The sequence below is a fragment of the Talaromyces marneffei genome, chromosome 5, assembly GCF_009556855.1.
Source record: "Talaromyces marneffei chromosome 5, complete sequence".
Lineage (NCBI taxonomy): Eukaryota > Fungi > Ascomycota > Eurotiomycetes > Eurotiales > Trichocomaceae > Talaromyces > Talaromyces marneffei.
In genome coordinates this window covers 2,707,576-2,721,108 of record NC_072352.1, presented here as the reverse complement: position 1 = coordinate 2,721,108, position 13,533 = coordinate 2,707,576, and the positions used below count along the sequence as shown (strand labels likewise).

General features: G+C 47.9%; 5 protein-coding genes across 5 annotated transcripts; 4 read left to right on the top strand and 1 right to left on the bottom strand.

Annotated features, from left to right (window-relative positions):
• Positions 1–64: 64 nt before the first annotated feature.
• On the bottom strand, positions 65–3,489 carry EYB26_007306 (uncharacterized protein; the record flags this gene model as incomplete). Its single annotated transcript, XM_054266578.1, has 4 exons — positions 65–1,688; positions 1,742–2,572; positions 2,622–2,893; positions 2,959–3,489. 4 exons carry the CDS (start codon positions 3,487–3,489, stop codon positions 65–67), a joined length of 3,258 nt encoding a protein of 1,085 aa, XP_054122553.1.
• Positions 3,490–5,195: 1,706 nt separating this feature from the next.
• EYB26_007305 (uncharacterized protein) lies at positions 5,196–6,909 on the top strand (the record flags this gene model as incomplete). The annotated part of the gene is made up of 3 exons (XM_054266577.1): positions 5,196–5,276; positions 5,331–5,895; positions 5,945–6,909. 3 exons carry the CDS (start codon positions 5,196–5,198, stop codon positions 6,907–6,909), a joined length of 1,611 nt encoding a protein of 536 aa, XP_054122552.1.
• Positions 6,910–7,546: 637 nt separating this feature from the next.
• Positions 7,547–8,449, top strand: EYB26_007304 (uncharacterized protein; the record flags this gene model as incomplete). Its single annotated transcript, XM_054266576.1, has 2 exons — positions 7,797–7,799; positions 7,859–8,449. 2 exons carry the CDS (start codon positions 7,797–7,799, stop codon positions 8,447–8,449), a joined length of 594 nt encoding a protein of 197 aa, XP_054122551.1.
• Positions 8,450–9,320: 871 nt separating this feature from the next.
• Positions 9,321–11,890, top strand: EYB26_007303 (uncharacterized protein; the record flags this gene model as incomplete). Its single annotated transcript, XM_054266575.1, has 3 exons — positions 9,321–9,882; positions 9,939–10,949; positions 10,998–11,890. The coding sequence occupies 3 exons, from the start codon at positions 9,321–9,323 to the stop codon at positions 11,888–11,890; spliced, it is 2,466 nt and encodes an 821-aa protein (XP_054122550.1).
• Positions 11,891–12,392: 502 nt separating this feature from the next.
• EYB26_007302 (uncharacterized protein) lies at positions 12,393–13,467 on the top strand (the record flags this gene model as incomplete). The annotated part of the gene is made up of 5 exons (XM_054266574.1): positions 12,393–12,415; positions 12,651–12,811; positions 12,875–12,968; positions 13,030–13,163; positions 13,226–13,467. 5 exons carry the CDS (start codon positions 12,393–12,395, stop codon positions 13,465–13,467), a joined length of 654 nt encoding a protein of 217 aa, XP_054122549.1.
• Positions 13,468–13,533: the final 66 nt, after the last annotated feature.

The window sequence follows — 13,533 nt, the reverse complement described above, 5'->3', positions numbered from 1 at the left end:
CAAAACACAGAAGAAAACATTATGGAAGAAAAAAAAACATTAGCGATGTAAAAAGAAGGGAAGGTCATCCCTCGCCATCAGCATCCAGCGAACGACTTCTCGAAACTTGTCTCGTTCCCGATCTCGTTGACAGTAATGGCGTAGATGGCATCCGTCTCGCGACTTTTGTCAATTTCGCGCTCGGTGCCAGTAACGATGTATTTGTAGAGGATGTGGACGAAGAAGATGTTTGCTTTTTGGTACCGTGTTTTTGAACGACGATACTATTACTGTTATGGTTGTCTTTGTTCTCTTTTTCGCTGCTGTCAACCTCCGTATCAGGGCTTGGGCTGTGGCGGGCTGCTCGTTCGCCTAGGGCGTGGACAGTCAGATTTAGTTCACGTTCTAGCTCTTTTGCGCCTCGAGGATAGTCTGTGGAGCTGTGGAGCTTCTTGCGATAGGCTCGTAATGTCCGGCAGACCTGCTCCGTGGACATGTTGAGGCTTCCGAATTCACTAGGTGTGGAATTCCTAGACCGTGTTGATGATCGGAAATCGATGGATGATGAGTTGCGGAGGTTGTTTACGCTTGAACGACGATTTACGCCATTGATGAGTCGGGTTTTGGGACTAGGGGGAGACGGGGACCGTCGAGGGTCGAGAATGGGAACAGGAGATCGGCGGATATTCGGTAAGGGTGGTGGTGAGTCGTTACGTGTGTTTCGAGGCAAAGATGGAGTAAGCGTATACCGAGAAGTCTTCTTGCGTATGCGAGGCGGGGACTGCTCACGGATTGGTGTCGGTGTTGCCATAAGGGCGTCCTGGCGGAATCCCGCAAGTTCTGATCTTGAGAGTATTCGACGAAGCGGAGGTTTTGTAGCGACCAACTCCTTTGACGGAGTTTCCTCTTCGTCACGAATATTGCCTTGCGATAATTCCTGGGCTTGCTGCTGCTGTATCGAGAGGTCCCATATCATCACCACTCCATCCAAACCAGTGCTAACCAGAATACGGCCAACTTCATGTGGATTTGAAGGTTTCCTCTGCTCTAGTAAAATGACATCACTAACGCCTTCGGAATGGCCAAATTCCTTGGTCAAGAGTGCATCTCGCTCGAAGTCGTAGACTCTAATGGATTTATCAGTAGTTGAAACACCCACAAGGATGCGAGGACTCTGCCCAGGGATTTCAGTAGCTACAGTCAAGGAGCTCATAACGACGGCGTCGTTGGTCTCAAAATCAGTAGCCTTGAATGAGTGGACATGCCGACCGGAGGCAACGTCAAAACGTTGTATGTGACGGTCAAGTGTCGACAGCACGAGTGTATCTGGATCATCGGGTGCTAATGTCATGGACAGAGGCGTCACTTTAAGAGTGATAACCTTGGACATGAGATATGCAACTACCGTAGACGATTCAAAATCTCGGGTGGCTTTTTCACGAACAATGACTGTGCGATCGGCAGAACAAGACAGTAATCGTTCTCCATCATTCATAAAGAGCAACTGCCCTACTGCTCCCACATGGTCGTCCATTGTTTGAATCAGTTCAAAGCTTTCCTCAGTCTTCTTGAACAGCTGCACCATGCGGTCACGTCCAGAACTAGCAATCAGACACAATCCAGGTGTGGAATTGACGACGATGTCAGTAATTTCTGTACCGTGAGCTCGAACTTCATTAACGCATTTGAAAGGCTCCGCAGACAGAACTCTATTTCAAGTCAGTATATTAACAAGATCATGCCATGTTGGGCAATGACTTACCGAAGCACACCATATCGATCACCCGACACAAAGGCATTTGCATCTTCAGCGACCCGTAGGACTTTGAGTTCATTGGCAACCTCATCTTCTCCCCAAGCCAACTGTTCTAGTTCGACCTTTTTTGAAGCTCGGCATCTACCCTGCATATCCCAGAAATTAACCGAACCCTCGCACGACCAAGTGAAAAAGTCGGCCTTGTACACGTTTGGCAATTTAAGCGGTCCTACACCTAGCACCTGGTCCCGATGAGCAGGCACAAGGCTATCTCGAAGAACATCTTCGTCATCCCCGTTCCCGAATGAGTCAACAGGGCAAATGTGAATGGCTTTCGTCGAATCAACCGTTACAATATGTGTTGCAAGGTATGCCATGGATATAAATGTTGGTCTACCCTTTGGGATGAGAGTGTCGACTGGAGAAGTAGGAGATGGCGACCTGACTTTCGTCCATTCTCGAATGTCTTCCATTCTCAGCTTCAAAGACTTTCTTCCTCGACCACCAAGCCAGACAATACCAGACTCGGGAGCAACTGCGGCTGACGTAAGACCGAATGGCACGTGTTTGACGACCGTCAATTTCTGGTTACCCTCACTGTCGTCGAGTAGACAGACCGCGCCACTATCTGTGCAGATGATCGCTTCACAATCAGACACACTCGCAATGCAGGTAAAGGTGTGTTCTCCTAATGAGCCTAGAAGGCAATTTCGTCCGGACAAAGCTTTCGGGTTGCCGGAAAAGGAGCTCGAGAAGTTGTCGCTGTTAGGACGTAGTTTTGAAGGTGACCCAGGCCGCGAGTCGAGCCTCCAAACTTTGACATGGCGCACGCCTGCACTAGGCTCACGTTAGTATATCTCAGATTAAATAGAGGCGATAGACGTACGTTATCAGCGTTTGGCCCATCCAGCACATGTCGCGGATAAAAGAGGTGCATTTGTTGGTGGAATGAAGCTTCGCTGCTCCAGTCCGCAAATTGATCTGCCAAATAAAGAGAAATCCATCATTCATATCTCCCAGGGTCGCTAAGTATTGTGAGTTGGAGCTAAATGCGAGACTGCGCACGCCAAACGTGTGCTCCATCAAGGCTGTGAGCGGAATATCGCGAGGTGCATCGGGAGCTGTGGAGAAGATCAAGACACGAGGATTATACCCAGTCTGCCATTGATGTTAGTATATTGTTCCAGAGGTTATCCGAAGATATTTTGGTAAATTGAGCTCACCTCCCCAACAGCTAGGAACCTTCCATTAGGGCTAATTGCGACGCTTGTAACCGCCTTGATTCTTTCGCGTGATGTCCATGTGCGAGCGCCACTCGAGTCCGCCCAGTCGGCCGCAGGAGATATTCCTCCACTATTCCCTCCCCTGATTGCAACAGATCTGACACGGTTGTCTGGTGTTGTCGGGCTCGCGGGCTGGTTGTAGAATGAGACGACAGGGTTCACAGGGGTGGCGGTGGGGCGTGCGCGGAAAAAGCGTTGATTGACAGTCCCATCTATATCAATATCTGCTAATATTGCGGCGGAGCCCACACATAGGGCAAACGATTTGCTAGGCTCATGCGAAGAAAAGCCATTGGGTGTAGCGGTGGTGGTTCCGATGACTGTATGTAGGGATAAGACAGACTGATGCGGTGAGGGTTTACTGGGCGATCGGGTGCCGGGCCTTAAGACGGGTGAATTGGCCGGTGTGATCTTGAGAGTTGCTCCGGACCCAGGTATTTTGCTCTTTGTATTCCACGGGGTACTGGCCATCACATCGACGAGTGAGTCCCTCTGCCTATGTCGGTGGCCGGGACAGGTCGAGCAGCGTGAGGCTTATCACTAGAGGCATTGGTTATATCATCGACTTGATTGGGGAGACGAAGGTCAAATATTCCCAATTAAGCCTCCCAAATAGCTGTAATTGTGTGTGAGAATCTTGAAATGAAATTGGAGTGCGATCGTTGTCGGAGGGGTGAGCTCGCGAATTGTTTTGTTGTGAGGGGGTGGGAGGATCTTTCCGACGTAAACAATGAGCACTAAAGTAACACCGGAGAATTATTACGAAGGATACCGATGTGATTGGCGGGAATTTAAGGAGAGACACGAAGATTAGAGGCACAAGAGAGAGACGGCAGTCAGGATGAAGAAAGAATAATTGAAGAATCTTGTTGAGGTCGATGTTGAGTGTGGAGAGACGGAAGGCGCGACGCAGGGAGCTCTCGGTTGGCGGCCTGACGGATCTGGCTCGAACTGTTGTTTGTGCTTTTCCTGTTTGGGCTTAGCGGTAGTCCTTAGCTATTTTGGGCGCCTGGTTTTCGCATTCTGATTGGCTGCCAGTGCAGATCCCGTGCATTAAACATTCGCGCTCAACTTCTTCCTGTGCCGGTAGGTAGTTAGTCAAGTTACCGTTTGTTCGATAATCGTTGTCAAGATCTGTGGTCGGTAGCCTATCGATCTAAATATTCTCGACCCAGAGCGATGGGTGTTCTTTATGCTCACTGAAGGTATCATCTAGCGACCCTGAAGCTATGGTGTTCGTCCGCTGGAGCCGTGGCGCGCGGATCCTGCCCAAGCCGGTGGGAACTAGGAGTTGGCCAATGCTCCTTTTCGTGATAAGCCAGCATACCAGCAAGATGAACAGCAGCAAGGGAAGCATCGCAATTTAACCTGCCGACGACCGCATGATTCTCAGTACTGTAAATCTATGAGTACATAACTATCAGGATGAACCCGATCACGACAGTGGTCTTCAGTTTGCCCATGCTGGGTAAACCAGCATGAATAATCTCAACGTCTGCGGCTCGCAACCTCCAACATACAGGATGTCTTAGATTCCCTTGTTCTTGTCGCTAAATGAATCAACTTATCAGTTTAGGAGCACATTCTTCCACATGATAATGTGGCTATACCTCCCATTGGGAACCACAAACGACAATTGACGCATTGCTGCGACTCACTTCACATTCGAGGGAGCAACTCAGAGCTAAAGCATTCCAACGAGCTGTCATCTCCTGTGCTTGTGTAAGTTCTGTATTTCCTACAAGAGTAAAGTATTCTTAAATCGAGATGCATTGTGCAAGTGCGCGGGGCACAAGCTATCGATAAGAGCAAAAATCAAGATTAAATCGTTACATGGAGACGTCGGTGACTGCTCATATGGAGAGCCTCCGAAGTAAGCCCTAATTCCCGGCAAGTCAATTTTTCGTGCACCGTCTTCGGAGTCATACAACCGCCATTTCTTATTTTGCAAAGTGACTTACCAATACTGATGGAATGATGTTTCATATAGCAACAACAGCACGAACAACAACAATAATAATAATCGGAATTTTTTTGCACATCTGTATAGCCACGAGTCCCTAGTCCAAAGTTCCCAAGGCATGGTATGGTTCAACCCTAAATAGTCTCCGCCATGGTTTGCCTCGTATTTCAGTGGTGAGAGTAACGATACTACCAGCTGTCATACTAATTGCACGATGAAAGCCCCAAGTGCTATACTGCTGGGAGCAACTTTTGCTCGCCATGTAGTAGCAGTCGCTGTATTCGCTCATTACATGGTACGTCCTTCAATCTTGCCATAGAAAAGATGACAACTCATCTAAGGGCCATAGGTCGGAAGCATAACCCAAAAACATGCCGAAACCGACATCCAAAATGCCATCAACGTCGGCTTCGACGCCTTCGCGCTCAATCTCATGAGTCTCGAAGCCTGGTCCACCGAAGCAGTTGATTCACTCTTCACTGCCGCCGAGGGAACTAACTTCAAACTCTTCTTCAGCTTCGACATGAGCCATTTCACAGATCCTGCACAATTTTTGCCCATTCTCAAACAATATGTCAATCACGACGGTTACTACTTGTATGATAGCAAGCCGTTTGTTAGCACGTTTGTTGGTGGCCAGCTCACGTTTGGGCTTTCGAGTCCGAATGCGGGGTGGCAGAATAGCTTCAAGGCGGCGTTGAGTGATGCGGGTGTTGATGTGTTTTTTGTGCCGGATTTTGATGATACGAGTGGCTACCCGGATAGTTTCTTTGATACTTTCACTGTTGTGGATGGTGCGTTCTCGTGGGAGTCTGCGTGGCCGTATATGGATGCTGGATTTGCGAATGTTAGTGATACTGTCGACAGCACGATGATTGAGGCTGCACATAACGCTAGCAAGATCTACATGATGCGTGAGTCTTTCCACAATACCTCTAAGAAAGCTGAGCTAACATACAAAAGCACTCTCAACCTTCCAATTCAAACACCTTGACACCATCAACAACTGGTACCGCCGAGGCGAATCCAACCTCTACATCCGAATGGGCCAAATCCTTGCCCTGCATCCCGACCTCGTCGAAGTCATCACCTGGAACGATTCTGGCGAGGGCCACTACGTCGGAAACTTCTGGAACGAGTCGCTCGGCGACACAAACATTGCTGAATATGCCGGCGGATTTGATCATACGGGCTGGCAACAGGTCATCTCACCTTTTATCACTGCATACAAGAACGGTGCTTCGCATCTCAGTGAGATTACTGCTTCATCGAATGTGGGCGTTATATGGTACCGCACACTATTGACGACGTCGTCGTGCTCAGATGATCCTATTGGATTGCCAACAGCCCATGAGGATGCACAGGATGCGATTAACTATGCGATCATTCTTCCGTATTCGGGTAGCAATTACACGATCAATGTGTATAGTAACAATAATTTGATTGGAACTGCTGCCGGCGTTACTGGCTTGAATGGTGGAAGTGTTTTGGGCCTTGCAGCTGGAAGAGCAAATACTCAGCGCGTTGACGTTGTTGAGGTCGGTTCGGATGGGACTACAACTACTATTGTTGCTGCGACAGGTGCCAAGGATGTGATGGCTGAGACATCAGGGATTTGCAACTATAATTATGAGGTTGTTGCGATGTCTGGAGATGCAAGTGCTAGTTCTTCTAAGGCTACATCGACTTCAGCCATTTCCTCAACACCATCTACTTCCTCGACTAAAGCCACCTCATCGCCAGCTTCACTAACATCACCTACACCAAAAACAACAGCAACCGCTTCCTCGCCAACAGGCAATCCGGCTGCAGACGGGGCCCTTCGGGAGGCCTCAAAAACTGCGGCAACGGGGGTTTCTAGGGCATCAATGGCTTTGATAGACACTTTGCCAGCGGTTGGTAAATTCCTAGCAACCCATAACTATTGATGTCCTTTCTGTGTAGGTGTTTGATAGCACTCTTACTGGCTCGTTTCATGTTTTTTATATTCTTGTATATTCTATTTTTGAAATTGTATGACTATACCTAGGTATAGATAGTCTGGTAACTTCTCAATCTTCCTGAACGTCTTTCAAATTTAGATATCATGTATATCATTTCTGCGGAATCCCATAGCTCAACGAGATAAAGCTTGTTCATGACTAAATCTTAACCAGATATAATAGACCATGAAAGACTTCCAACATTTGAAGGTTTCCAAGGTTCTTGATCAACATCTGGGCAAATCATTGAAAACCGCAGGTACTTGTGGTCACCAGACTTCAAATATATAGTTTCTCGCCTGATTCAGATTTCGCCCAAGTTTGACTATTTAACCACGCAATTGATCATCTATCAAGGATATAGTCTGAAGCTATTCCCAGTAAGTCAAAGAATATCATATACCTCAATACGTAGATCAAAGAGAAAGCGAGACATCGATAAGGGGATGAAGACGACACACCCGATTGGGTGCGAAGCTTGGATGACCGGGACCCACTTGACCGAGCTGCCTGAACTTTTAAGACTTCCCGCAGATTATTATTTCTTCAACTTTGCATCTGTTCACTCGATTAACCCGCAACGATGGCAGTCTGTGCTGCATCTAGGAGGCTGACGCTTTCGAATGTTCTCCAAGGCGTTTACCGTACAGAGCTTGTTCGGCAACATGCAGAAAATTCAGCCATCAATTTCTACGCTCAGCGACTGACAAGACCGGCCCTTACTGCCGCGAATTCGAATCCCTGGTTATCAAAAAGATCCTTTTCTACCTCTCAAGCTTTCAAAGATGGAGGAAATATTGTGATTTATGATGTCATAGCTACCAAGGCCCCCGATGGTGATGTGCTCACTGAATTAACCTCTACGAAAGCTGAAGACTCGCCCAAAACACCGAAGAGTCCGAAATCATCATCAGAGAAACCCAAGAGCAGCAAGACCAAGACGAAGGCAGCAAAGAAATCTGGCACTAAATATCTCGCATCAGAACTCGTTAACCCCGAGAAGAAAGTGAAACGACCACATTGGCAAACTCAGAAAGAGGCACTCGAGAAAAAGTTCACAGAAGGCTGGCATCCACGCAAAAAGCTCCCGCCGGATTCTTTGGATACAATTCGCCATTTGCATGCCACGAAGCCCGATGTCTGGACCACGCCTGTTCTTGCAGATCAGTTCAAAATTTCGCCAGAAGCTATCCGACGAATCCTGAAAAGTAAATGGCAGCCGACGGAAGAAGAGAGAGAAAGGCGTGAAGAGAGATGGGCAGAACGCTACAAAAAGATTTATAGCCATATGGAGGAGCTAGGTCTACGACGAAGAAAGGGAGAATGGACCGCCAAGGTATCTGATGCCCGTAGGCTTGGATTGGAAGGGAAATCTATACGTCAGAATTTTCGACGAAAGCCCCAAGCACGACCAGAGGGCACGGAGATAAATATTTCGAGGCCAGATCGCGAGGCTTCACCCAAAGAGTCGACATCGTTGGAATAGCCACTGCTATTCCCACAACGCATGGACATGTTTCCTCCAGGACAAATTCGACCATGAAGTACATGGACAAGATGTGAACTACCCTTGCGCCGATAATGATTCACAGTTTCCCCTACATAATCCCGAAACTATTATGCATCTAGAGAAAAATTGATTCTCATGCCATCTGGTTCATTATTTATATTTCAACTTAGCCTTCAAGTATCATAGCGTATTTGTATAGTTGACCTGAGCACACACTGGCAATTCTTACTATTTAAAGTTCTGTTTCAATCATACTCTGACTGTCCCCCATACGGTATGCCGTGCGAAATCGCTACACCTAACAGCACAGCCCTCGCCATCAGCATGGCATAAAACCGCAGTCTAGAGAGCACTCTAGTGAGAGACCTAGTGTATGTCGTCCGAGGCTTACTGTATATAGAGAGGACTGACAAATTCTCATATACCTTCTATCCTGCTTCTGCCCATGGCAAAACGTTGTGAAGTAAATTGATAGCTAGATATTTAAACAACCGGTGTTAAAGGGAAGAAGAAAGCTGAAGATGATCCTCCCAGGGTGTTAGCAGGCCGAAGGCGGTTCGGGGCCAATAAAAGTGGAGGATAACTCCGCGATCCACCATATAGTAAGTACATCATTGACACATGTTGCTCTCTCATCTGTCCTTCCACTTTGCTCAATCACAATCCATTTGTCGTCCTATTATTATTTCGGCATCGACTCTGATTGCTACTTGATAGATCTGACCACCGTATACAGAATGTTTTTCGCCACGACAGCTCACGCATTCAGATAACCCCGCTACTCCTTTCCCCTGCGCAATCCAAGCCCTTCATTAAACATACCCCCATGTGGTAGAACCAAGCTGCCATGGTCGCCATACCATCGGACCTACAAGTGTTCGTGAAATGGAAAGAGCAGACAGTCTTTGCCGGTGAAGACGTCGAATGTACAATCACCTTTAAAAATGTTGCAGAGATCGCCGAGGAGAAAGCGAACAATACACCTCAACAACAACACCAGCGCAGAGTATCCCGACCTTTGAATGCTGCGAATGGTAACAATAATGATGGCTATTTTGCAGCCAAGTCTTCGCCTACCTTCTTCTTCAATGGGAGTCGACGCTCGGTTCCATCGAGTCCTCGCCGGCCGATGATGGGTTCGCATCGGGTTTCTGCGTCTTTGAGCTCGCCTTTGACGGGGTCTCATAGCTTTCCACCTCTGCATACGCCGCCACAATTGAACAATGGTCCGCCAAATTCGCACAAACACAAACGATCGGTGTCGATTCTGTCGATAGAGAGTGATAATGGAGCTGCATTGGAGAAGTCACCGGCGCCACAATTCTCTCGTTCACGACCATGGGGTCATGGGCGCTCGGCTAGCTTACAGGCTCCTCCTAGCCGCTCAAACGGGTTGGACGAGTTTTTGGGTATGTTATTAGCCTGATAGTTCGAGACTAGTTCTAAGCTTATTGACTCTTTCCAGGCAACGGCAGGAACTCGGCTAGGGGCATTCCGAAAGAATCGGCTCTCAGCCCGCGCCTTGAGGCTGAAAAAGCAGGCCGAACTATCCCGGCTAGCCCAAGCAACGCAAGCCATCTCAGGAGTCCTCGTACCAGACCCCCATCCTTTCCCACCGACTTCAAATTCCCACCGAGCCCGGATCCTGCAGCCGAGACCGACGGCAACACATCCAATGGCGCCACCGCAGGCGCAAATAATGATGGACCAGCGTCGCGGCAACTGGCTAAACAGCCACTGTCTCTTACACAACAACCACATTTAGCTCCTGCAACAAGGATACTCTCGAGTTCTAGCGCCAATGGAAGTAACAGAAGCAGTGGCGAGTTTTATGCAGCCAGCAACATCTCAACCGACACACTCGAGTCTGAATACACAAATTATGGTGGAAATAGATCAAAGGCTAACCTGGCTAAACATCGACGACATTACTCGAGCTTGGAGCCAATTGGTAGGAAAAGAGATGTTTTGACGCTGTTGATGGGCTACGCGCAGGTCAGCGCATCGTTCACAGTTGACGGTTCACTTATCAATCAGTCAGCATTTGAGGAAGTGAAACGCAAAGGTGTTGTTGGTGGGCAGACCAGCGGCCGTAAGCAGGAGAAACCGCGACGAGCTGGTGGGTTTCTAGGTGCATTCGGATGGGACGCAATTGAAGAGTCTATCAGCGGTTTACTATCGAATGGCGACCTGGAGGGATTGAGAGATATGCGAGGAGTTACGTCTTCGAATTCAATTCCTTTACTTTCGACGCCGCAATCCCTTCTCTTCGTCGACTTGCGACTCGGCCCTGGAGAGGAGAAGTCATATTCATTTTCATTCACATTGCCTAGAGGACTTCCGGCTAGCTATAAGGGAAAGGCTATAAAGATATCCTACAATCTAGTTATTGGTACCCAGCGACCAAGCGGTCCGAAAGAATCTCAACAAGTCAACAGGATTAACGTACCTTTTCGAGTTTTTAGTGGAGTCAATGGTAAGTAATGCATTTTCGTTTCAGTTGGATACCGCTGACAATGCCTAGATCAAGGAGATGTTCTTGGTCACGACCTTATGCAGCCATACGTTCTATTACGTGATGAAGCGCGTGTGCAGAAAGTGAGTAGTATACCGCGTCCACCGCAGAAAGATAAAAGTATTAGTGGACCGACTTGGGCCACGGCTCCTGAGTTTTTGTCTTACGTGGATGAAATTCTGGAGAAACACGAAACACAGAATCTCCGCACGCCGGGACCACCAATTGGTACACCGGTCGAGAGAAGACGTTCAAGCGCGGGACTGGGGCCTCCTCTAACCTGCAAAGAAGCCATTGAGTTTGCCATTCTTCGCAGTAACCAGGTTACCAGCTCCAATCGCAGTGCAAATCGCTTTGATATCGCCCGGAATGGCCGCCGCATTGCTGTAGTCGTTCTGAACCGCCCATCTCATCGATTAGGAGAGACTGTCCTTGCCACGATTGATTTTACAGATGCAACATTACCATGCTTTTCTTTACGAGCGACTCTAGAGACGTCCGAAAAAGTTGATCCTTCATTAGCCTTGCGATCCAACACAAGCATCCATCGAGCTACTCGACGTATATATGCGTCCTACTTCGAAAACACCTTATTCTCTACGCGAGTGGTCTTTAGCCCTGCAATCCCAATCTCAGCAACGCCTACATTATTGACTACCGGTATAAAGCTCGACTGGGATTTGCGCTTCGAATTTGTCACGACACATTCCAAACACGATGCAGATGTGAGTCTGTCTGGCCATAGGCTTTTAGAGTTGCTTGGTCAAGACGAGCGAGGCTCGGTGTACTCCGCGCTGGAGAATTTGCCCTGTGAATCTTTTGAGATTGCTATTCCTTTGACTGTTTATGGGGAGACGGTTCGGGAGCCGTTGGCTGAGGAGAGTGAGGGCTATCCTATTTAATCTAAGCGTGAGGCCAGAAGGATCATCATTTCTATATAGCAATTTTACAGACTTCTGTATCATAACTAGTCGTTGTCATTCTATCTCAGACGATATCCAATGTATACAGATCACATGACCGGTAACCCAGGCAACGTGATTTCCGTCCCGGAGATCTGGGCGGGGAGCATCACTCTTAGCTTAGATCCTTCTAATATCAGCAAGGTGGATATTGAGTTGCTTATACTACGTAGTAGTTACTAACTACTCAGTTACTCAAAAATTAATCATTGTTCATTGTACGTGGAGCAAAAGAACTCGAAAGAATTCGGTGTTTGGCAACGGAATACCTACGGGTCCGTGAGTTGTCTGTTGTCAGCCTCCACCACAAACCATCAACTAACAGCGTCATCGCATTCCGCAGACCTAGCCAACGACCTACATTCCAAACCGCAATACCGAATCACAAATCAAATTAGTAGCCAGAAGGAATTGAAAGGGAACGGAAGACAGAGGAAGCAAAATGGCTTCCTTCTTGAACACAATGTGTGTATATCCTCATTTTCACCTTCCCCATCCAACCCCCCCAGCCCCAAACATACATGCCCCCATCCCCATCTACAATGTCTACAATCAGCGCTGCCACCGGTGGCCTCACCCATTCAGAATCAACCCAAACCATCAAAGCCCGTCACCACTACCTTCCCATCGAACTACCGTCATATCTGTCTACAGCTGTCCGGACTCTAAAGGGTACTATACCAATACTAACACCACCCAGTAACGCGCGCACAAAGGGCCCCTTCAAACCGCGGTCATCGCGCGGGACATCCAGCTACCAGCTTCGAAAGTTTGCGGAGGAGACGTTAGGCAGTGGGAGTTTGAGGAAGGCTGTCAAACTACCTGAGGGCGAGGATGTGAATGAGTGGTTGGCTGTTAATGGTATATATACCTTCACTTCTATAGAGAAAATCCGGTGGTGATGGGCTGACAAGTGATGGTCAGTGGTCGACTTTTACAATCAGATCAATTTGCTATATGGCTCCATTACGGAGTTCTGCTCGCCGCAATCATGCCCCGAGATGAAAGCTACAGATGAGTGAGTTCTTTGTTTGCCATCTATCCTTTTTTTGGAGAACAAGGTGCTAAATGGACATCAGATTCGAGTACCTCTGGCAGGACTCCGAGAACTACAAACGACCAACCAAAATGTCCGCCCCGGCATACATCGAACACCTCATGGCCTGGATCCAGGGGAACATTGACAATGAACAAATGTTTCCCAGCCGAACCGGTACCACACCATCCCTTTCCCTTCAGCCCACCAATCTACTTACTAACTACCGTGAAATACAGGCGTCCCCTTCCCAAAGACATTCCCCTCCCTAATCCGACAAATGTTCAAACGCCTTTATCGTGTCTATGCCCATATCTACTGCCATCATTATCACGTCATTCTCAAACTCGGCTTGGAGCCACACCTCAACACCAGTTTTAAGCATTATGTACTGTTTATAGATGAGCACAATCTGGCGAGTGGGAAAGACTTTTGGGGTCCTTTGGGGGATTTGGTGGAGAGTATGTTGAAGAGTGATTAACTTTTTTCCCCCTTTGTTTCTTTCGGGATGGGTATGGATTATGGATGGGATTCGTTTCTAGCATTG